The following is a 25,413-nucleotide window of genomic DNA, read 5'->3' as shown; positions in this document are numbered from 1 at the left end:
GGGTATCCAATTACAGGTATCAATTACGAAAAGTTCAAATTGGATACCTGTAATTGGACATAAACGTGATCGCGCGCCGATTACGTGACAAATAGGCGCGCGGAGAACCAATCACGATAGAGAATTTTGTTATGGATACGATTAGGCGCTAAACAGTTTCATTGTTAGATGTCGTTTGACCATGAACTAGCCACTGAATAGGCGCGCTGTAATGGGAAAAACGCCAGCTATATAACAACAAGAAACGGAATCTGACCTGCTCATTTTCAGTTTTCTTTGGCATATTTTTCAACGCAAATTTGTGATTTTTGTTCAATCTCTTTTTGTCAGTGATGTTTTTACAATGACTTGGCTATTATAGGCTCGATTTCCAGCCGCTGTTCGGGACTCGAGCCTAGGAAGGAAGAAAGATGGGACGCCAGAGAGCGGCTGAAATCAAGCCTATGGCCAATGTCAATGCCAAAGAACACAGTGGATTTTCCTTTTTGTAAAACAATAGAACATTAATTACAGTCGGAAGAAAAAATTAACCACGAGCAGGCGGTAGACTAACCAGAAAACTGGACCAGCGGCTCATTAAGCCTCTTCCCATTTAAACTTCAAAATATGGCTTAAGGTGACTTAAAAACACTAACAGACTTAGATCTTGACGAGTCATTAAAACTACTCTTTATAAATTGATGATTCATAGTATCAAAAAAAACTGCCCAATCATTGGTGAAGACTTTATCATTTTCGTGATACAATAGGTTACCATAGCGACAGTATGACCTGCCAAAAACACCCTAAATTATAGCTTTAAGGGCTTACAATTCAAAAACGGCACGGTGAATTTTTTTTGCATATTATCAGAGTTTGATTAGCAGGATAAAACGAAACTTGTGGCAGAGTTTTTAAAAAAATTGTACATGGGGTTCAGAGCTACCTTAACCGTTTTGAAAATTTAAGGTGGCTCTGAACCCTGTGGACAGAATTTAAACGTTTTCCGAATTCTTCCACCTCTCACTTTCCTTAGAGACTTCAATCAAACAGGAAGTGTAAATTTCAAAGGGAGAAAGCGACCTCACACTCAACGCTTTACCTTGAAAGCGTTTGTGAGCGCCAACGAGGACGAATCCGTTACAAGGGATTCGAGAGGCTGTGATATTTTGTGTTTTTAAAATCGTTGAAGCATTACAATGACCGACAAGTACGGTGATTCTCCAAAGCACGAAAACGATTGCTAAAATGGTACGTCGTTCGCAGAGTCAAGTTAAATCCCAATAAGCAAAGTGTTTTAAGTCTCATTCTTTATTTTGGCTTACTTTTATAGGGCGCAATTAAGAAATGCTTTACACCCCGCCATTTGAACCTTCCTTGGGACTCATCCAAAATGAACTCTTGTAGATATTAACACTTTGAGTTCAATATCCTAATAACCACTAATAACTTTAATTTTAAAAATGGTTTTCTTGTTGATAAGTAAGCGAGCCACTATTTTCTGTTTCTATTATGCCTTTATAACAGTCTGTTGGCTCGCTCACAAGGTATTTGTAGAATAAAAATCAGTTCGATTTATACTACAGTTACAAGAGGCTCAAAATAATTTCATTTCTGCCATGGGAGTTCCACCAGTTTGAAATGGTGATAAGTACATCGCTTTTTCAGTGGTTTACACTTGAGTGTCTAAAGTAATTCGTATTTGCTTTCGTTTCGTATTACGTTCACGATTGGCTTCAAAAATCGCGCCGCTCTGTCATTCTCATCCAATCTGAAGAACTCGTAAACCCAATCGTGACTCGCTCGCATAAGTTTTCTCGCGCTTCGTGTCGGTAACATGTGTTTGCTTCGAGTTTTGATTGGTTCATTACATTGCCTGTGTCCTTTATGATTGGCCATAGAGATTTACTTTGCTCTTAGGACACTCAATTGAAACCTGCTCTACAACATAACATGTGAAAACATAACATTTTTGAAACATCCAGATTACATATACTTTTTAATACAAACATACAGACTGCTACACAAAAACTTTATTCCTCGCCATTCCACTTTTAAACGTGCTCCATCCAGTTGTATTTTTTTTTTATCTTAACTCTCTTCAGTTTGTTAGGGTTACAAGTGCTGAGGTAATTTCAGTAAGGTTTTTTAGTCACACTCTTTTTTTTTATAAGAATATACTTTATAAGAATGTCGAGGCTGCGAAATTTTAAGAATATTTTACGAATAAACCCGAGGCAGAGACCTTCAATAGAATATAATGTTTGTTAAAAATTTGTAAATACATTCCAATTATATGTTTTTGACTAAACCGTATAAAAATCTTCCTTTCTCTAAACGGCAAAGTAGCCAAAAAGTAACAAAAACAGCCCTAGCCGTATGTTCGATGCTAAAGCCATTTCTGCAAGAAGTTATGTGCGTCATATTAGGCTTCAATGCCTGTAGACTGGCTCCAAAATTACTTTAACACTATACAGACACCAGAGAGATTTGAAAACAGAAATGTTATACGCTATAATCTAAGAATATTCGCAAGAATATATTCAACCTAAAATCGGCAGAAAACTAAGAATGTTCAGCCTCGGGCGGAAAAACAATATTCTTATAAAAAAAGAGTGTATTCCGAGAAATAAATACTACAATCCCTACCCATTTACTCTCCTCAGTTTTGAAACAGATTCTGTTTGATAACCATGCATATATGTAGGTTAAATTTCTCTCTTTTTTGTGTCGTGGTGTATAATGGAACGCTAGGTCAATGGAAATATTCTTTTCCCTAGTCATATAACCTTTCCAAATAGATTGCACAGCGAGTCAATTGATTTCCCAAATCCCGTGACATCCAGCTTATTTTAATTTTAAACTACTGTCAATCACGGTCACGAAATCAACCAAACAGGGGAATGTCGTCATCAGTCACGTTTCTCAGGCATGAAACTCTCCTCAAATCAGATTTTAAGATAATCAATGACGTCATTGTGATTGACAGCACCAAAACGTCGATCTTTTATCTAAGTTTAGAATTGTCAGTTTAACTCCAGTTCGAAAACCTCTTAGTAACTACTGGCCCAAAATTCTCCCTTAACGGATTTTACCTCGTTAATTTAATCAATTTTGTGTAAATCTGAGGCTGTAGAAAACAACTTAAATACCTAACGTCATTAGACTGATATTAAGGTGGTTTAACCAAGCAGAGGCTTGGAGGTTATTAAAATTATGTTTATCCTTGTAGAACGCTGGGAAAACTGTCCACTTCACCAGTTTCTGTTGTGGAAGAACCATCAACTTGGTAGCTTATCTTGTATTTTAATCTGATCTTTTCCTGTACAAAGAAGAATTGTTTAACAGCAAACGAGAAACGTTTTAGTTAAAAGGGTTAACAAGAACAAGAGATATTTGCAGGAAGACAAGTGTGGCAAACAAGAGTTTCGTCTTGTCCAAACCATATAATGATTAGTCTCTCTTTTCCCTTAGCTAGCCATTTTCCATCTAGAGTTTCGTTTTACTAAAGAAGGCGAAAAGATGGGCCACTCGCAGCCTTAAGAAAACAGTAAAATATCAAAAGTGCTCTCCTTTGCTGGCGAATTCTATTGTTATTATTATTTTTTTAATGATAATAGCACATAACAATCTTGCGACTAACAAACCTTGCGCGCGATTTTGTGCAGGTAAGTCAACCAGAGAACGGGGAAAATCTTTTGGAGTAAAGGACGAGAACCAACAACAAACTCAACCTACATGTGACGTCAGGAGACAAACCTGGGACAGATTGTGTCATACTTGTGTCATTACTGACACAACTAACCAAGTAACAGCTATCTCGTAACGACAGCAAAGGAAAATCATCACTTTTGCCATTTCGGATACTAAAGGAACTCGAATTGATCTTGAATGAAAAAGACCTTCTCATACAAAATTTGGATATGCAACTGATTTTTATACTGAACTTGTCAAAATGATTGTCGCAGCTACTACTTCCTAGCTACCTTAACAAAAAATCATCAACGAAAGTGAAGAAAAGGATGCAAACAAATTGTTTTATTATTTACAGAGAAGATAACTTCATTGCAATTGGCTGAGAGCAGGCCAATTTATCGTTATTTTCTTTGCAAATTAACGCACGCTTTAATCATTTTCTCAGTCATATTAGAAATCAGTAATCGTATGAAAGCTCGAACAATCAAGGATTTACACTACTCGTGATAAATCCTTTCAAATTGAGCTCTTCTGAAGTCTCGCACAATTGTGAGATAATTCTTCAATATCACACGTAGTTTAAATCCTTCATTGGACTTGCATTCATACGATTACCTGTCGTAATCGTGCGACAATTTACCCTTTTTCTCTGGCAAATTCACTGTCATAGGAGAAGGTAAACTCACCTTCGCTGGATTAGCAATCAACATGACTTGGGTAATGGCGGATGGCGGAAGGATTGGATTATGAGGAGGCAACTCACTACCAGATGGAGGTTGAAGTTTTACTCTCATCGTCTGCGAAACAAAACACTATCCTTACCAGTTTGATACTTAAGCCTACTACGCTGACGTTCTTGTATGTCTCGTCACGCACTGGGGGAGAAAAGATTGCGTGACGAGCCTAGAGGGAGGCTAGAATGATACTAGAGTGACAATAGGGCCCTTAACAGCCACTGGTCACGTAACGTTGCCAATCAAAATAGTACTTTGCGTGACGAGTGGGCCAAAATAGGCAATAATTCTTCACTTATCTCAAAGCTGTACATCATTCTTGATGGCATATATATGCCACATTGAATTGACATCATTCGTTGAATAACTTATTACGTCGTGCCTTCTTTGAACATTTTGAAATTTTCACTGCTTGTCTATGCATTCCTATTCTCATCCACGAGGTCATTCGTCAAACAGTGTGACCTTTTGGCTATAGGGGCTAACAAACGCCTGCAAAGAACTCTATATATATCTTAGAGATACATGTAAAACATTTAAAACAAAATAAATGTAATTTTATACATGTACAAAATTCTGTACAAGTTATTTTTATTGGGTGGTTTTTGGATAAATCTCTTTATGTTAAAATAATCTTTCTTGATATGCCTACGGATCTACTTTACCTTTGGTACTGCTGCTTGAAAGACAAAATTTTTAACTGAAGAAGACAGGAAACTCATAGTGGAGATCACGACAATCAACAAGTCACTTCTGGACAATTCTGCACTAGTCTAAAAAAGGTAAAATTAAATAGTTACGTTCATTATGCTTCTGCTCTGAAAGCAGTAAGGGCTTATCATTAAAAAAACGGATATAATCCAATTATGAACAGGTCCCCTGGTCACACCACTGCTAAATTCTAATATGAGGGCAGTTTTCTTCTTGAGCAACGGCTAATAAACGTCGTAAAAACACAGATAAACTCCGTGCTGTCAGGGCTAGAGAACCCCATGTAGAAAGAGTTCTGCATGTATAACTTTCACGAAATTTTACGAGACCTAAACTTATCAGTTACAATTGATTTCGGCTGATTTCGCTGTTACTGCCATCGTACGTTTTATAAGAAAAAAAAAAGTCAATCCTTTGAGTGAATTTGCGTGTTTATCAGTTGCAGCCTGTTGTCTTTCCAGCAAGTTGCAGCACGATGTAACTAACATTTAGAATTTTAGTGGGAACAAAGATATGGGATACAATGATCCAATAACAGGAGGGAAAGATGAAAAAGAACACACCTTAGCGAAGTGAAAAATAATCCTGATGTTGTTTTTCTCGAGTACTGTTAGTGGTGCATGGCTTCCTAGAGAAGGAAAACCACGGCGTTTGAGATCTTGTATTTTATGACAAAACTACTTCATTTTTATCAGCAGAGAGCAAGCCAATAGACCAATTTCGATATATTAAAATTCAGCCTAACACAACAGACCTCAGCACGAGGCTCTGGTGAATAAACCCCACAAACTAAGTTGTTATTCCCCAGAGCCTCGTACTAGGGTCTATTGTTTTTGGCTGAATTTTAATATATCGAAATTGGTCTATTTATCGTAAACTTTTAATTTGCATTGTGGTGCAAATTAACGCGCGGGCGTTCGTTTATTTTCTCCATCATATAATGAGCAATCGTGTAAAAGCTCGTCGTGCAATTAAGGATCTACAGTGTACTTGTAGACTGCTCGTGATATTTGAAAATTTTTTGAAATTGCGCCCGCCTACAGGCTCGTGCAATTTTGGAAGAATTTTCAAATATCACTCATATTGGTTCGTACCTATACTAGAGGGAGAGAAACAAGAGACTAACTCTTGTCAAAGGTTCTCCAGCTACATGTATTAATAACCTGACTAGACACACAAACTTTCGCAATTGTCAAGTGCACAATTGTGCAATTTAAAACTAGCTAATTAGACAGGCAGATATTGATTTTCCACGTTCTCAGTTTTTAAGTATATTAAGTATATACTATACAAAATGCACCACGCTTGATTGCTCGAGCGCTTCCTAGAAACGCCACTTCCGGTCACTTTCATAGCCCACGCTTTGCGCTTCTGGTCGCGCTCCGCGCTCGTGTATCGCGCTTCGCCCTCTGCTTCGCTAATCTACCTGTTCTGCAGGCTGTTATTTTCCTAGCAAACAGCACTACAAGTTCACATGCAATGCATGTTGTGGGGAGACATACACAAAAACAATTCAAGAAAACTAAGTACAGTTTATGAACATGATACATGTAAAGGTGAGATGAGCAAAGAAGCAAACTTGTCATTGCTAACCTGGTGTAATAGTATCTAAAGGCACAAAAACGTTGTCCAGAGAAAGAGGTGCAGCTGGTTTAGGAGGTGATGCTACAGGAGGAAAACTAGCAGGTGAAGGAGAACCTACATTCATGGCACCAGCAGGAAGTGTCGCTGGGCTGGGCTCCAGCCCTAATGATAGCAAGCTGTCAGTTGTTGATGCTGATGCCTGCTGCTGCTCTGGTACAGCTTTCTCTTGTAATGGAGTGACAGTTTGTTTCTGCTTCTGCTGCTGCTTCTGGTTCTGCAGAACTTCTTGACCCAACAAGTCAAGGGCATTAGGTGCTCTGGTCTCCTCTCCTGCTCTCCGGCTACCAGCTGCTGGAAGATTCCCCCGAGCTGCTAGCCCAGTAGTTGGCATGGCAAGGCTAGTTGTTCCCATACTCACTGGACCTGGTCTGGGTGCCACTGACATTGCTCCAGGACTCATAGCTTGAAAGGGCATTCGAGGCATTTGTCCCACTCCCATGTACACTGGAGCCATCATGCCCACCACCTGCTGCTGTCCCATTGGTCTGACCACACCCACTGTAGAGGGCACACCGGTTGGGAGCATGCCAAAGTTCTGAGTTGGCACAGTCCAGGGCCCTACACCACCAGGCTGTTGAGGAACCTGTTGTGAAAAAAAAAAAAACTATGATCAGGGCTGTTGCCAAAAAAAAAAAATATTATGACTGCGGTAATGTCCATGATTAAATTCTCTTCATTGGTATTTAGCAGCGTTTAACTTTCCTCCTCCACAAAAATGTCAACAACAAAAACACCTCAAGCAAATCATACCTGCAAAGGTATCTGAGAATTACTGGCTGCAGGAGGTGGTTCAATGTCATGAAGACCTACAAAAGGGAGGAATTTCATGAAACAAGCAGCCACACACATACAGAGTAACATCATCATGCCAATAGAGTTCGAAAACAATGGCCTTTCTTGTTCTCTAGGACGGGAAAACAAAGATTTTTGTTGTGACTTTCTAAATACAATTTGCTTTTACAAGCAACATGATATATGATTGTCCATTTTGTCCACGCTTGGAATGCACAGGCCTCAAGAGTCCTCATGGGCCTGATGAGGATGAGTGAGTGTGTGGAATGCACAGGCAGGTAAACTGGCAAACTTCACCTGGTAACCACATGTAAATGTATCATCATCATCGTCATTGTCATTGTCATCGTCATCATCATCGACACCTATCCTATCAGTACCTACCCTGTAGGTGGTACACACAACATAGCATTTCTTTGCCTATCACTCAGCAAGCCTCCTCCCAACTCTTCAATTCCAAATCCTCAAAACTCTCCAATAGTTGTAACCAGACTTACCCAAAGCTTTGAGTTCATTTTCCAGAACACTTGGAACAGGTGTTTCTATTGATTCTGCCTGTTGACTTGTAGCACCCAGGTCAATAAGAGTGGAAGCACTTGCTCCTGCACCTGCACCTGCTCCTGCACCTACCCCAGCCTCTGCAGCTGCTGTCTGGGTTGCTGGAGGGGAGGCTGGACCAGCTGTAGTGAGTGAGGCCAGGGGGGGCATTCCGAAAATCCTTCGGTAATACTCTAAGACTCTTGACAGATCATCATTCACCCTGAGAATATCAGCTGTAAAATGTTGGTATTTGCATTAGAGTTTGTTGGTGAAGCATCCGGAACAAAATGTAGCAAGATTTTCTGGTTTTACAGCTTTTCATCTTACCAAGTCCTTCATCACCATCTTCTGTGGCTGAACTGGCCAATCTGAATAACTGGGGTCTCATCCTATCACAGGCATCATAAAGTTCCTATTTGCGACAAAAAAGTAATCAAGGATAACTCTCAAATAACAGCTCTCTAACAGAGTTTGGCACACAACTCAGCCAGTCACACCACCCTTCAGATCACAACTTAGTGTCTCTTCACAGAAAGTGCTACTTAGCTTATGGGAAATAGGAACCCTTCCTTGTACATGTATGTGTGAAAGGATCCATGGGTGGGCAGATGGATGGACAAAAAAGATGTTGTAATAACCAAAGTTTGGCACTGATGTACATGTATAGAAGTGCATGAAGACACGCAAGAGAGGGGGTCTATGTGGGGGGACATACAGAGATGGTTGCTTGGTAGTGATTAGCCCTATTCAAGTACCAAACAACCAACCTAAGGGTCCATTACAAACCACATGATTGTATCTCCATACCCAAGCTAGCTGCTGATACAGACATGTACATGTGCAAGACTTGCTAATGGAAATTTTAATTCAAATCTCAAACTCTCTCTCACACACACTCTCTCAAGAAAGGTTAAAATGATACCATGTTGTCAGAGGTATCTAAGCTACCGTTCCCATGAATGAGGTCACCATTTACATGGACACTCAATTTGAATTTTCAAGTGCTACTTGCCTTCATCAGTTCTTTATCTTGGCATGGAGAACTAGGGCTGTAGTGGTTCAGCATTTCTGTTAGCAGTTTGATGTTATTGCAACATGTTTCTATTTCAGTGTTTCTTTTTACCAGTCTCTCCATCTTCATTTCATCCTGGCAAAATCACAAAATTCAATGACTACAATAAGAGAATCAGTGGCGAACACAGACAGTGCATGGGTACATATGGTGCACATGCACTGTAGGTAGCTCATAGTAACTAAAAGGGTCCTTTAGTCTTTGAAAGGGCATATCTCCCAAGATTTTCTTCAAACTGTATGAAATCACGGACATCTGCTTGATGCCTCTTTGTAAGCTTGGGACTTGAAAATCTTTTTATCACCCATGAACAATCTTGTTTCCACAAAGTTTGTGAGTAGCATTTCTATGACGGTCCTATATACATCTGTTAGTGTTCTAGAATATTATGATAAGCATATCATTGAGCACTCTTAATTATTGCTGAACAGTGTCACTTGTATCCTTTCTAGGAACGAACCTGTCTAACCATGGTCTTTATCAGCCTGTTTGCAGCTTGTAAATCTTCTGGATGAGTACTCTTCAGAAGACGTGACAGAAGCTGGTAAAAAACACAGATCCATTGTCATTATTGCCAGTAAGACTCAATAATTTAGTGCAATAATAAATAGTGCAATATTTATTATATTTGGACACATATATTCACCTCATTTTTGTAAACACATGAATGCTAACCTTTGATTTTTCTTCATCCTGAAATATTGTATCTTTTGCTTTTTCTTGTGGTTTACTCTATCAACAGAAGAAATTCAATGTTGATTGGTTGTACTCTTGGATAAAAATCATTATCACTTGGCATGGTTGCAATTCTAAAACCTTTTACACTTGTTTTGAAATAAACCATCATATTTTGCTACTACAAGTACACTGGAACCCTGTTAAACTGGTCATCAACTGGCAAAAAAATCTGGCCAGTATTAACAGGGTGGCTGTATTATTAATTAAAGGGCTCTTTAAATAAGAAAATGACTGACTGAACTTTTGTATGGGCCAGAATGGAGTGGGTGGCAATAATGGCAGGGTTCCACTGTAACTCCACATGGCACTTCCATCATCAGGGCAGGTGATGACAAGCAGGTAAAACTTTTTTAACAGAACTTCTTTTTTTGAGAAGGTCAGGTCTGCAGGAAAAATCTCTCTCCCAAAATATTTTACCATTTTTATTTACACAACAAAGCTATGGGCTATAGCAGTTACTGTAAATGAACCACAAAATCCGAGTGAAACATTAATGCAAGTTTCCATGCACACATGTAGACATCATATTCCTTTGCACACTCACTTCATCTGATGGCGTGGCATATGGATCCTCTGGGTCTTTCGTCACAATTCCTCAATAAAAAGAAATTCAATAGTTACACCATTCTATGGTCCACATTACATCAGATAATCATTATGTAAACTTACTCACAAAAAATACACTCTGCTGCATACAAGTATAAAATGTACAAAAAAAATAATATTAAAAACATATACATGTAATGCAATGAAATACTACTATTTAAAAATGTTATGAGGTTTGTTTCAAAGGTTTAATTGCCGGTATTAAAAATGAGTGCAGATCTGACTTTTTGTTGGATTCAATTACAAGGAGAGAAATGGTAAATAATGAAATAAATTCTGTTGCATATCAAATAGTTTTTGGATACTAACTGCTTTTACAATAATTAAGTTACTGTGTTTTATTACAATCAAAAGCATTGCGCAGTTCCAGTCAAAATCCATACAGAGATACTCCCATCACAGCAGGGATTACAATTCTCTGAGCGGGGGGTGGGAGGGGGGGGGGTGGGGGAAGAAGTTCTGTAATCTCTTGACCAAAAAAATTAAAGAAATGTATGAAACTTAATTTGGAATTTCCAGAGGGGTGGGGAATCTCAGAAAAAATTCCTTCAGTAGGGGAGGTATGGATATTTTCTGGAATTAAACAACAGATCTTCTGAAACTGTGCTGTGGCTTACCTTGCTGCTTCAGCATTTTGTAAGCCTCAGCAATTTTGGTCTCTTTTGGTAAACCAAGGGTCCAACTGTACATGCACTGAATGATGCGCTTCTTGACTGCATCTGGTGTCCAGTCTCCGTCATACTAGGTGGAAAAAAAAATGTTACAAATAAACAATTAACATAATTACTCCAGACCAGGTAGACCAGGTAGTAACAGAGGAAGGGAAAGGGGGGAGGGGGGATGTCTTGAACCTACGACCTACTGATAGTTCGTATGTTTTACAGGACCAGTGCCCTAAACCACTTGGCCTTGTTGCCCCTTATATTGACACAAGATATATTTATATTGAAGCATGTACAAAAAGCATGTAATTAGCCGTATCAAGGAAAACACCTTTCCAGCAGGTTCAAGAAGCAAAATGTTGAAGGTATGGTGTCCACTACAATTGGGCAGTACTCATTTATTGCTGTCTCAAGAACGCATGAGACTGGTATGTCAAATATATGTTTCATTGGGCTACAGTTTTCAGTGTATGCACATGGTATATATCAAAAGTTTGATACTGCACAATTTCCTGGACATTTTTTAAGAAAAGTGTTCAATAAACTATGTCAGTACATGCAGAGGAGGTGAACAAGATTTTGAGAGAAGGTGAGGGTACATTCTTCTTTGCAAGCCCAAGACATTTTGACCTTTTAAACTGAAATTGGAGATTACTTGTAATGGTTTGTAAAGATTCCCTCCAGGGTTTGTACCCTTTTTCAGAAGCAAATTTCCAGGACTTTTCCAGGACTTTTCCAGGACTCAGATTGATTTTTCCAGGACTCTAAAATTCACATTAACCCTTTCACTCCCAAGATCTCAATTTTAATTCTCCTTGCTGTCTGCCATACATTTCATATTTTTTACTTGAGTTTAACAGATTTCCAGTACTTTCCAGGACCAGTAGCACTTTTCCAGGACTTTCCAGTCCTGGAAAATGCCACAGTAAAATTCCAGGACTTTCCAGGTTTTCCAGGACCCGTACGAACCCTGTCCCTGAGTAGTTCCAAATATTTCACCTACAGTTTATGTATAAAGTGCCCATGAAAATTAAAAATAAATTTCATGTGCCTTCTTTTGTGATAAAAAAGTGTGAATTTCCAGAAAAAACATCTTTACAACCTCAAGGATATGTTCTGGAACAACATAATTCATATAGTGGCAAAACATTTTTGTGGTACAGTATACCTTAAAATACAATTACCTTTGATGATATTAATTTAATTAGCTCATTAAGGAATCTGTATTTTCCAACTTCAGTGTGAAATCGCTGCCCACAGTTTTGCACACATGCTTCAATAAGCTGATCAAAAATATAATTACAAAAACGTTAATAAGATTTTATGCCTAAATAATACTGTGCATTCATGTTACTTCTTGCATTTACAACTAAATTTCAGCAATTTCACTTCTTCTGTAAACCATTTGCCTTTAACTTTAGACTTTCAATTTTTTGGTTCAAAACAAACAGAGAGACGGCATATCAACACTAAATTTTATTGATGTTGTACTGACACAGTGGCAAAAGGCAACTTGGAAATGGCCTATTGGTTGTTGATTGGTTGATGAAATGCCAATCAATCCTTATGAACGACCAGGAAATCGATTGCCAATGATTGATCAATTGATTTCCCAAGCATTGAGTCCATAATGATATTCAAAATTCAAAGCAGCACTAAGGAATCTGTACAAGAGGAACTCTTTTGTCTTTCAAACATGCAGATCTCAGATGTGTGGATCACCATTTTACATGCCTCATTTTCATTGGCTGATGTGATTGCGATTTTCAAACTCACATTAAGTCCAAGAAGGGCCTCTTCTTCCCTGGCGCTCTTGACTTTCGTGGCAATGTAACGGATCCCGATTAGTGGACTAGAAAACGGACAATAATATATTTAAGCTTAAGCCTTAGAGCTTAACTAAACTGACGCAAAATCTGAGCTAAAGTCAACTGTCCTCACCCATCTAGGTCCAAATTTATTCTGTCGCATACTGGAGTTGAGTGATCCACACCTTCCCGGCTTTTGGATGGATCCGTGGCTTTATCTAAAAGACAGTTTATCTTGTAAACAATTGGAAAATAACTGAAAGCAGACAAGTTAAAGGGAATTGAATAGTACCAATCAAGTCCTCCAAGGTTTCCGCCATGTTTTTCCTTATTTGCCGGCTACGCATGCTCAGATGTTTGCGCGGTTACTCAGTCAGAAATCAAAATGGCGTCCGAAGTTTGTGGTTTTCGAACGCTGTGCGTGAAATTTAGTGACACTTCTAGTTCTTATCATTTTCTTTATATCAAAAATCATGCAATAAGAGACGAAGATACATCAAAGCCACCAGATAAGACGCTTTTCGTTGTGAATATCCCCCCATATTGTACAAAGGTAAGCCTAAACTTCTTTGCTTTATGGCCACGTTTCGCACCGATGTAGCTTATAAAATTATTTCTGGAAACTATATTCTAGGGCTCGTTAAAACGGTTATTTAGCTGCTGTGGAGCAGTAAAGGAGGTGTTCATTGTCAAACAACCTGGAGCCGTAGAAAGGGAAACGGCAAGTTTAGTCATCGCTTCAGATAAAGTGACGATCAAGGTAACCTTCAGAGGGCTTATAACTAAGCAAATTGAGCTTTTAAGCTTACATAAGCCGTAAAAGACTGATATATAACCGTACAAGATTCTGTTTACTCTCTGACGATGTTTTGATTGAATCTTATTGGTAAAGTGGTACCCATGAGTCACGGAAGGGTCCACATGGCCATTGGTATACAAAGGAGAGTAACTGTACATGTGACTTAACAATATCATTAAAAAAAAAATGTAGATATGTAATTTGTTTACCCACGGAGCACCCAGGAGTTCACAAGAACTCGTTCAGAAATGCCGGTGCATTCCAGGATCAAATTGGAATTTGGAAATGTTGGTTTTTGAGGAGACGGGAAAACTGTATTACCTGGAGAAAAATCTCTCTGAGCAGAGTAGAGAACCAACAAAAACTCAATCCACATATGACGTGGGATCTGAGGAATCGAACCTGGGACACATTGGTGGGAAGCGGTCGTTCTCACCACTGTGCCATACCTGCTCCTCGAAAGATTATGTGTAAGATTAAAATAAGATTAAGATTACATGTAAGGTTAAGACTACATGTAAGTCCAGAATGAGATCTTGGTATATTGTTTAGGAGAGAGTGGCATATAGTGCTTTTGCATTGGCAGTGAGAGAATAACTCCTCAGATATATGCTGATTTAGTGTGGAAACAGTATAGAGTAAATATATGTACTGTATGATCATGTGCAATAATTACATGCTATTACTTTACAATGTATGTAGTAACCTAATTCCTTTTTCCTATAGGGATTTAAAGTTTGCTATATTGTCTTCAAAAAGTCTTCTTCCTTAACTGCAGCATTAAACTTAGATAGCTCTACAGTGAGGGTTTTATCAACAGAGAAAAATCCAATACCAACTGGAATGAGAAGTAAGTGTAGAGAAGACATGAATCAGTCTCATTGTTTACACTACTGGATTAGTGACTATGACTACATGTATTTAGTTTCCAATTGCCATGCAGTGTACATTAGTTTGAAATATCAGCCATACTCTACTCAGACTTAAAAGGGGGAGGGGGGCGGGAGACAACTGTCATTATTGATGAGTATGATATTTTTAATGCATGTTCATGTGAATATTAGGTTACTGCTCTCAAGAGATTGCCTGACCTAAGCTCTGATGGGGATTCAATGGAATTAGTTTATCTTGATACATTATAATTCTGATTTTACATGCATCTGCCACCATTTTTTATTTGTCTCAACGTTTAGTTGGATGTTTGTTATGTGAACAGTACTGTACCAGACTAGAGATAGTAAAGCAAGCTATCATGCGACTGCACACTGGTAGCTTGTATTTTAAACTCAACTATGTAAACATGAATGTATTGGTGACACTCTTCAGTAAATCGTGCTTCACATTACATGTTAATATATGTACATGTATCTTGTATAATTTACAAAAATCTCATACAAATTTCTGATTTTTGGCACTTTTAATAGCATTACTGTGACTGTATTCTTCACCCAAAACAAAATATATCTGATTTTGAATAAAAATTTGCTTTACTCCAAGAATCAATAAATGTTTGAAGTTGTCCTTCAGTAACATTTCAGAATGGATATATTGATTCAATTGAGGCCTTTAGCTACTTTATTTTTATTTCAAGCTTTCACTGTTCTACGGCATCATCAGGGAATGAAAGAAAATCTTGATTTTGTGACTGTGACTGGTTGGAAAATGGTGAAAGTTCCTTTGAGTTCTACAAAAAACCAGCGAAGAAGCCGCTATTCATGTACCATCAGTCAGCCCTACCTAGAAACTCAAAGATTAACTTCATCCATAATGCCAAACAACATCCAATGAACATGACTGCGCATTTGACAACATCTTTCGCCTTAACAGATATCCCATAAACATCATAGAGGAAACTAAATGCCATCACCAACATGACCCCCAAACTGCAAACACAGAATGGTTATACTTCAAAATTCCATTCATCTCAGATCGACTAGATAACAAAATCACTAGAATCTTCTGTGAAGAAGGCCTTCCAGTATGAGTTGCTCACAAATCCTACACACTAAGACAAGCCCTCTCTCACCACACCCAAAACACATGCACAAGAACAATCTGCCTTACCTCAAATACCAACCCGTGCCTAGGAAGAAATACCGTGTACCAAGTCACCTGCAGATGTGACAAATTCAACATTGGAGCACCACACAATTTGTACGTGACTGATCACATCAAAGAACAACTGAATAACAACAATTTGTCTGTAAGAAAACACATTACAACGTGTCAAGGGGTAACTATCAGCCAAAACCTTGATGCCAAAATAATCCTACAAGAAAACAATCCTGTCAACTTGCTGATTATTCTAGGCGTTCTGCATTCGAAAGTGCAAGCCCAAACTTAATTACAGTGAAGAATGCATCAAACTCTGAGACCTTCTATTTTGAACTGCTATATCACTTGTACTCATTAGCGATTGTCCATGTTATAGTTTATTTCCAAAATTTGTTCCCGTGAAGAATGTATCCAACTCATTGAACTTTCATTTTATTTTATCCAAACTGCTTTAGAATGGTTATACTTCAAAATTCCATTCATCTCAGATCGCCTAGATAACAAAATCACTAGAATCTTCTGTGAAGAAGGCCTCCCAGTATGAGTTGCTCACAAATCCTACACACTAAGACAAGCCCTCTCTCACCACACCCAAAACACATGCACAAGAACAATCTGCCTTACCTCAAATACCAACCTGTGCCTACGAAGAAATACCGTGTACCAAGTCACCTGCAGATGTGACAAATTCAACATTGGAGTGCCACACAATTTGTACATGACTGATCACATCAAAGAACAACTGAATAACAACAATTTGTCTGTAAGAAAACACATTACAACGTGTCAAGGGGTAACTATCAGCCAAAACCTTGATGCCAAAATAATTGCATAAGAAAATGATCCTGTCAACTTGCTGATTATTCTAGGCGTTCTGCATTCGAAAGTGCAAGCCCGAACTTAATTACAGTGAAGAATGCATCAAACTCTGAGACCTTCTATTTTGAACTGCTCTATCACTTGTACTCATTAGCGATTGTCCATGTTATAGTTTATTTCCAAAATTTGTTCCCGTGAAGAATGTATCCAACTCATTGAACTTTCATTTTATTTTATCCGAACTGCTTTATCACTTATACTCAATAGCGATTGTCCATATTATCGTATATTTCCATCACCGTTATAGTGTTATTTACACTCCTTGTCTGTAATATTTCTGATCATTCAAGTCACCTACTGTACACCACTTCTATGTCGTGCACTACTGAATATTTTCTTACATTCCCTGATGATGCCGTAGAACAGCGAAAGCTCAGAATAAAAATACAGTTGCTCAAGGCCTCAACTGAATCAATATATCTATTCCAAAATCAATGTTTATTAACAGCTACCATAAACATTTCATATTTCATGTGTTTTAAACTATATTGCAGAATGGACTCAAGAGTACCACATGCAATATCCTGACTCCACAAAGTTACAGGCAGAAGTGGATGAATTTATGGCAAAATTTGATGAGAAAAAAGAACAGGTACACAATATTTTAGTAATTGTTTTTGTTTTTTTTTTTTTGTATAATGTTCATCATTTCAATTTTTTGAGCTTTCTGGACTGCATAATTGCATTTAGTTACTGGTAGTACCTGGTTAGTAAGAGTCACTGGATGCCTTGTGATTCACCTTGTGGTAATGAATAAAACAGATGACGTTGCTCCTTTAAATAGTCATCCTTTGTCTCCAGAGTGAAAAAGAAGAGGCTGAAGCACGAAACCAACCTGATGATGAGGGCTGGGTGACTGTAGGAAGAGGTGGACGGAACCCTGCCGCACCCAGAGTGGATGCTGCTGAGTTACAAGAAAGGAGGAAGAAGAAAAAGAAGGTAAGGTTGAAATAAATGCACTGTAAAAAAACCCACTTCACCAGCCAGTTACTGAGTGAGATGTACTCATCTGTAAGTCACGTGGTCCATGTGTGACCATCAAATATTTATTTTTATCATTTATTTATTTACTTTTTACTTTATATTGATTGGATGCAAAAGCATTATCGATTGTTAAATGTAGATGTAGATGTAGATAGACATGGGGTGAGAGAGAACTTAATTTTCCGTAGAAATCTAAAGAGAAATTTTAAGTACATTTATCCACATTTTCCTGATTAGTTCTTATGAGACAATGTGAGAGTAATGAGTAATAAGTTATAATTCAGTTTCAAAACTTTGGGGAGTGGTTACCTATACTCCCAAGTCAGGGGCTCATGATAAAAGTGCCTGCCCCCCCAAAATAGAAAAAACTAGAAAACTGAATTTCAAAAAATATATATATTAAGAAAATGTGAGAAATCCATGTATATCGTAATATTACCCAGAGTCTTTTGTCTTGAGAAGACCCTTATCAAGTTATATTCTAAACATCAAATTGTGAAAACTTTGAACTTTCAATAATTAATAACTGACCACTATAGTCTATACTAATGCTTTTATGTTTGCCTTTATTGTAGCAGGCGTTGTTAAATTTTTACCAGTTTCAGCAACGAGAGACAAGAAGAGAACGTGAGTAGATATTAATAATGATAAAAATGTAAATTTGTGCCGCAGGATTTAAGGCTATATGACTGAAAGAAGATCAGCCTTTCTACCTGCTCTGGTAACAAGGAAGTAAAGACGACTGTGTGGCGCATTTGAGGAACAGAGTGTTGTTTCTTGATTTATAAGACAGAGCCGTGTGGGATTCTTTAGCTGAGGGTCACACACGGACCAATTGCAATGTGGACCAGCGAGAGAGCGAGAATACATGTGTAAGTACAATTACTTGGTGTTAACTCGTGTGTTTTTCTTTTCATAATTTCAATTTGACAGATATCGCACATTTACGAAAGAAATTCGACGAAGACAAGAAGAAAATTGCTGAAATGAGGTCGGCGAGAAAATTTCGACCATATTAAATGTTTTGTATTGCCGTTAATTTTTATAGGACTTCCTTGTACATGACCACCATTTATCAACAAAATATTGAACTGAAACGTAACTTCATTAAAGTATGCATATAATCCAGGATGTTTGTTTAATCATTCTTGTGTCAGTATCCTGGCAAAAATGACGTGGAACATCTTAAATAGATGTTAAGTCAGGTATTGACTGATAATTTCGAGCTTGGATAAAAGGGAGGCTTTCCTTCCTTCCGAATACCAGTGAGAGTATGTTACATGTATATGGGTGACGTCTTCTGCTCACAAAAGAATAGGACATCCAAAAAGACCCGAATCGAGGGAAGTTCATTTGTGCGTTGGCCAGTGTTAAATTCTATTCTCTTTCGCTTCAGTCTGAGCCGATTAGAAAAGATTTCTAGCAAAGGAGACAAATACTACAACAAATAGGGGAGGGAGCGACCGGCAATGACCAACGTGTATTTGAGGTGGTTTGTTTTAAAGAGTGGGAGGGAAGCGACTGGTGGGGTCAAGCCGGATGATTCGCAGCATCAAGTTTAGCAGACTGAGCGCTATGCGGTGTTGACTCGTTAGAACAATACTGGCTGTGAAAGTACGGAGGAGGAACGAGTTGCGGCGAGCAGGGCTCAAGGGTTATCCGTTAACTCTCCAACACTCAGCCTCCAAATTCTGATAAAAGCTAAGTGTTCAGGATATGACGGGTGACATGCCTCCCCTTTATCAATATTCGCTTTGTTAAACTTTCAATTAACGCCGCCGCCTCTAGGCTTTTAGATATATCGAGGCAAACCGCAATGAAAGGGAAACAATCACGGTCACGCTCGAAACGCCACTTTTGCAAACACGCTTCAGCGGTTGACGTCAAGTCGACAAATAGCCGACATGATCTCTTTCCGCCGACTCAGCAAAACAGTTTCTATAGGAACTAACAACCTTGCGCAATATCCTTAACGTTACTTGGTCTTTGTTGGTTTGAACGCTCGTTTCCTCTGAAATTTGGTAGCTCGGATAGTAATGGTACATGACTTTATCATGACGAGGTCGTCTTCGAGTGAAAGAGCAATCGCCAAAGAAAATAAACAACCTCAAATATTGAGGATTTGAGCCTTCCCATGCAGGACTTGTGTTTTATTAAAAGAACTTCACCGACCAATCACGTATCACCACGTGCATACGAGTCCGGCCTTGAGGCAATGGGCTTATATTAGGTGTAAATTTGAGTCCAATATTTTTAAAAGCGTCGACACGTAAATTTCAACCTATTTTTAACCGTGTAATGTAGATGTTTGTGTAGTTTGTAAAAGGAACACTCGTATATTATCACGTGCATAACTCAGTTACGGCTTTGAGCCAAGAGCTCGCTTTATTTGAGTGCAATATATATTTTCAAACGTGGCACCCGAAATTTAACGTATTTTCACCCACCGAACAATATGTTTGTTTTGCCGTGGTTAAAAAAAAAAAAAAAAAAAAAAGCAAATGTACACTGGTACTTGGATTACTATTTTGTCGGAAAGTGCACCACCATCAGAAATCTCTGATCGACTCTGACCTAAATGAAAACTTCAAATGTACTGTAAGGAGTGTTAGCTGGGCGCACCGGCTCATTTTCGTCTGTAGTAATTATTAAGTTTATTATATTTTGCTGAAGTAAGAAATCTGCATGATTCAGTTACTTTGTGTAAAAACCATTGTTCTCTGGTGTCAATGATGTTACGAGTTGTTTTTAGTAGGGTTTGGATTTATATAGCTCAAAGGAAAATATTTGTACGTATCTGCAGTTGCGTGCCCAGCAGTGGAGTTTGAGACAGCAGGCATGATAACGGCCTGATTGACAGTTCCAAAACTTAACGACTGAACTGTTTGGCTGGTGACCAAACAACATAAATAACAGAAAACCCCAATGAAACAATTAACTTTTGTCCATTCACGGATTTCTAAGCCTCTAGTCATAAACAAGTCTTGTTACATCAATATATCACAGTGGAAGAAAAACCGACCAATCGCGTATCAACACGTGCATACGGGTCCGGCCTTGAGGCAAGGGGCTTTAATTAAGTGCAAATTTGAGTCCAATATTTTTGAAAGCGACACGTAAAATTCAACCTATTTTAAACCGTACAATATATATGTTTGCGTAGTTTGTAAAAGGAACACTAATATATTACCACATGCATAACTTTCGGCTTTGAGCCAAAAGCGCGCTTTAGGTGCAAATTTGAGTGCAATATATATTTTCAAAAGTGACACCCGAAATTGATCTTATTTTCACCCACCGAACAATATGTTTGTTTTGCCGTAGTTTAAAAACAAAATAGCAAAAGTAGATTGGTACTTGGATTTGGGCCACCCTTAACGGGTGCTGTAAATGACTCCGGTTGGCAAAACTGAGAGTTGAAGGCGGAATTTGTATGTCATACTGATTCACGAATTTTGTAGAGGACTAACTATTTTGTCGGAAAGTGCACCACCATCAGAAATCTCAGATCGACTCTGAACTAAATGAAAACTTCAAATGTACTGTAAGGAGTGTTAGCCGGGCGCACCGGCTCTTTTTCGTTTGTAGTAATCATTATTAAGTTTATTACATTTTGCGGAAGTAAGAAATCTGCATGATTCAGTTACTTTGTGTAAAAACCATTGTTCTCTGGTGTCAATGATGTCACGAGTTGTCTTTAGTTCGGGGGGGGGGTACCCCCTTGTATGGGCTATATAGGTATATGCGGCCCCAAAGGGTATGGTTTTTCAGCTGTTTTGGTCATAAATATGGTATCAATTTTAGCTGATTTTAGCCATTTCGGTCATAAATAGGGTATGGGTTTTGCACTCTAGCCTTGATATGGGTATGTTTTTAAGAGGAAGCCACTTTTTCGTCATTGTCGAAAAGAAAATCAACAAAAGCCCCTCACAAATTATGTTTACGGTAATTTATCATTGGTCTGAACTAGGGAACTAATTGTAACGCAGGTCTGAAACAGGGTTTTGATTTAAGGGTCAGGTCATAAATAGGGTTTCGAATTTATGGTCAGGTCATAAATAGGGTAGGGAATATCGCAGATTTTGGTCATAAATAAGGTAAAGGGTTTTGGGAAGTGGGCCGCACACCCCCGCCCAATTTTTCCAGGTGTACCTCCCGGGTTTTTAGTAGGGTTTGGATTTATATATTTCCAAGGTAAATATTTGTACGTACCTGCAGTTGCGAGCCCAGCAGTGGAGTTTGAGACAGCAGGTATGATAAGGCCTGATTGACAGTTCCAAAACTTAACGAGTAAACTGTTTGGCTGGTGACCAAACAACACAGATAACAGAAAACCACAAAGAAACAATTAACTTTTGTCCTTTGACGGATTTCTAAGACTCTATTCATGAACAAGTCTTGTTACAACAATATATCACAGTAGAAGAAAGAAAGAGTTTATTTCTTGCAAATGGCATCGGTAAACAAATCTGCTAAGTTCTCACAGCTGTTTGCCGAACCACAACCGCCCCTTCCTTTCCCTGGGGAAACTGAGACGATATTGCGAATTCCTCTCACTCATTTTGCACTCCCTGCTCAAGCCTGATCATATAGATCTCTTTGCAGTCTCGCCCTCGCTGAACTGAATTTCTGGCGTTATATATATAGCTGAACATGTTTCGTATGCAAACTAAAAAATTCCTCAAGATTTGATGACGAGACTTCACACCGTTGCTGCCATTTGACCGAGTAACAACTTCAGTTCCTTATGTGCTCAAATTTATCGACTGTGGTGCTCTCTTTTCTGAAAAGAAATTAATTAAGCTGGGTATCCGTTTTGAAGGGTGTCCGTATGTAAAGAGGCTCGACTGTCTACTGATGGGAGCTTGACCGCGGATCTATTGTCTCAGTTATGTTTGGTCCAGATCCTATGTACGGAGGCAAAAACCTAATTTTCAGTTCAATCGAATAAACTGAGGTATAAAGAAAGATCCATCGCTAGTTGTTCTTAATCGCAAGTTCTCTACTAATTATGTCTGCTAGCGCAGTGTTTTACTGCTGAGGATGAATTTCTACCTACTCGAAGCCATGGAGGGTGGCACACCTACCACATACCCTACACTGCAAAAGCGCAAAGGATAAGAAAATGCTTCTCTAAGGAAACAACTCTTGAAATTATCTGGAGTGTGTTTTTTTTAACTTTTTGGCATTTTAAGAAGTCTCTGCATCACGGCTGTGTTTTGCATTGGGAATGCCTTTTCCGCTCGAGAGTGTTAGTATTTGCTTCATATTCACGAGACCTTGAATTTGAGCGGCTGATTACCGAGGAGCGATAATCCCTTGAGCAGTATCTATAGCAAGGGATAACATGCGGTAAAGATGCACGAAACTTGTCATTCATTGCAGTGTACACGATGGGGTTGTAGATGACTGAAGCCTTGGCTAGTAAATCCGGGATTTCTGCCTCGCCAGGGGTCAGCATATTAGTACCCCGGATGGTAGCGATGATGCTCACAAAGCAGTATGGGGACCAGCTCAAGACGAAAGCAGCAATCGCCATGGCAATCATGCGTACGAGCTTGATCTGGTGTTTTCGCCTGGTGTTCCGAATTGAAACATTTTCCGATAAGGGCTGCTGTGTACGAATAAAGCTGCAAGGAATTAAAAAAGTTTCGATCAGGTCTTATCAAGTCTGTGCAGTGACCAATAAAGATACGGGTTACTGTGAGTCATAGAAAGGAACGTCCTCCCCCCCGTCCCACCCCACAGAAAAAATGTATTCATTCTCTTCTCTGTTTCCAAATACCCATACTCTATCACATATTAACAACGTTTTGTAAAGAAAAAGGGTTAAGGCCAAAAAATTGATAACCTTACCCCTCTCCCCGATGTAAAAAAAGATCCTTTGCTCCTTCCGCGTCTTGTCCGTCACCTTAATCTTATTTAAGCACAACTCTCTCCCCTCCTCCAGAAAAATAACCTACCTATAAATTCGGTAGTAACAATATATAATGACACTCAGCGGGAGAACAAAGCCGACAAAAACCAACAACGCGTTGTAAGCCACTCCAGCCTTTGTTTCGGGCACCCAGTTCGGACAACAACTGATCCCAGAAGCGCCTGGGACGAACTCGTTCCAGCCAACTAACGGTGGAAACATGGCCAGTATTCCGTACAGCCACGTGAAGGCGATCATTGCTCCCATTTTAGTTCCGGGAATTTTTGTCGTGCAGTTGAGACTCTGAAAGGAAGAGTACATCACAAGGCTCATCATTGTCAAGTTAGCAATGGACGCGATTCCAACCGCTCCGTTGACGAAGCCGGACCACACACAAGTGCTATGAATCAGGAGTCCCGAGGAAACGTTTGCGGCGACAACTACTGGATAGCCAAAGACGATGATGACGATGTCAGCGACCGCTAGGTTGATCATGAGGGGAGAGATGCTTTTATTTCTGTGTTCTCGACATCGTAAAACCGCTATAGTGAGAACATTGCCTACAAAACCAACTGCTAATATGACGGTCATCACAGCAATATATGCTATGAATGTCGGATCGTTCAGCTGGAGTCTGGGGACTAATCCATTGTTGTTAGGTGTTTGAGTCGCATTTGACGTTGCTGATGTTGTAGTATCCATATTCTCTCTTGCTCAAGTTTTATGCTTGCTGAGATTCAGCAACTACTTGTCAGATATAGCTGTAATCACTCTACGAGGGATTAAGAAACAAGGGTATACGTTGGTTTTGAAATTTAAAAGATATGAAACTGTGACAATCAGTTTTTCTAGTATACAGTGTACTCAAAGAATTTCTCTAGTTACTACTAATTTCCTTGAAAGCTAAGAAAACTGGCACCTTTAAAAGCGGGAAACCCCTATAGCTTGATCTTAATTGAATGACAGTGACTACAAGTCATAATTATAGTTAATTCACAAAAGGAAATGCCCATAATTTTAAAATAATAATAATTAATAATATACGATAACAACAATTGAAACGTTAATGCTTAAATCCGTACGGACAGCGTATTCCCCTAATGATCAAAGATCAAGCCTCCGTCCTTTGAAGTTTTTTACGTGCAAATTTGATGACAATCACTGTGACCATACAACTCACTGCGCAACATTAAAGTTAAATAGCCCCCTCCCCACCTCCCCACCTCCGGCAGGACTTCCCCATAATACTGAAGGGTATTCTGCAATTTCGTATTGGGCACAGCTTAAATTTATTTTCATCCAGCGTGCATGATATCAATCGATAAGCGGTTATGAGTAACATAATCTCTCATAAATGATATATTTCAATCATAAAACAGTTGGTTAACACATTTTTTCCTGTCATTTTTTACCTCACAAACCTGGAAGGAAGCGACATAAACTATGAGCAAATTTTGAATTTGTAGCACCCTAGGCGGTATCAATCGACAAATTTTACCCGCGCAAATGTCACTATACAAGGAACAACTCTCGTTTTTATAACTTGGTAGACAAGGTAGTTTCCCTCGAGAGTCTCATACAAGAGAAGGTGTCACTGACTGTATGATCGAAAAACAGGAACTGAAATACTTCTTACCTGCGATATGACTCGAAGGAAGTCGCGTCGACAAGCGAGCAGTCCTCAAGATTTTCTCTTCTAGTAGAATCGTAGTGTTTACATGAATAAAGAAGATCTTACTGAAAGCCAAGCAAGTTAGTCACAAGATATCTTAGCACAAACTTATTTGAGTCAGGGAG

The 25,413-nt window shown here is 38.9% G+C and overlaps 3 protein-coding genes across 4 annotated transcripts; 1 reads left to right on the top strand and 2 right to left on the bottom strand.

Moving 5' to 3' along the window:
* Positions 1–1,959: 1,959 nt before the first annotated feature.
* Positions 1,960–13,311, bottom strand: LOC145490955 (ADP-ribosylation factor-binding protein GGA1-like). Its single transcript, XM_081470073.1, has 17 exons — positions 13,275–13,311; positions 13,116–13,200; positions 12,951–13,026; positions 12,359–12,457; positions 11,130–11,253; positions 10,451–10,500; positions 9,844–9,900; positions 9,629–9,709; positions 9,109–9,243; positions 8,424–8,508; positions 8,054–8,329; positions 7,515–7,570; positions 6,714–7,347; positions 5,684–5,748; positions 5,075–5,182; positions 4,362–4,472; positions 1,960–3,301 (listed from the first exon to the last, which is right to left on the bottom strand). Exons 1-17 carry the CDS (start codon positions 13,300–13,302, stop codon positions 3,200–3,202), a joined length of 2,172 nt encoding a protein of 723 aa, XP_081326199.1. The 5' UTR covers positions 13,303–13,311; the 3' UTR covers positions 1,960–3,199.
* A 41-nt stretch (positions 13,312–13,352) lies between these two features.
* LOC145490958 (ribosomal RNA-processing protein 7 homolog A-like) lies at positions 13,353–18,824 on the top strand. Of its 2 annotated transcripts, none has more exons than XM_081470078.1 (7): positions 13,353–13,535; positions 13,617–13,742; positions 14,508–14,631; positions 17,210–17,307; positions 17,517–17,654; positions 18,278–18,326; positions 18,633–18,824. In XM_081470078.1, exons 1-7 carry the CDS (start codon positions 13,368–13,370, stop codon positions 18,716–18,718), a joined length of 789 nt encoding a protein of 262 aa, XP_081326204.1. In that variant the 5' UTR covers positions 13,353–13,367; the 3' UTR covers positions 18,719–18,824. The 2 variants fall into 2 exon arrangements, with proteins under 2 accessions (XP_081326204.1, XP_081326203.1); XM_081470077.1 differs by having other exon boundaries at positions 18,275–18,326.
* Positions 18,825–18,900: 76 nt separating this feature from the next.
* On the bottom strand, positions 18,901–25,340 carry LOC145490957 (rhodopsin, GQ-coupled-like). The gene is made up of 3 exons (XM_081470076.1): positions 25,253–25,340; positions 23,663–24,388; positions 18,901–23,329 (listed from the first exon to the last, which is right to left on the bottom strand). The coding sequence occupies exons 2-3, from the start codon at positions 24,316–24,318 to the stop codon at positions 22,906–22,908; spliced, it is 1,080 nt and encodes a 359-aa protein (XP_081326202.1). The 5' UTR covers positions 24,319–24,388; positions 25,253–25,340; the 3' UTR covers positions 18,901–22,905.
* Positions 25,341–25,413: the final 73 nt, after the last annotated feature.

This window comes from Orbicella franksi, chromosome 6, assembly GCF_964199315.1.
Source record: "Orbicella franksi chromosome 6, jaOrbFran1.1, whole genome shotgun sequence".
NCBI classification, from domain to species: domain Eukaryota; kingdom Metazoa; phylum Cnidaria; class Anthozoa; order Scleractinia; family Merulinidae; genus Orbicella; species Orbicella franksi.
This window is presented reverse-complemented; position numbering and strand designations above follow the sequence as displayed.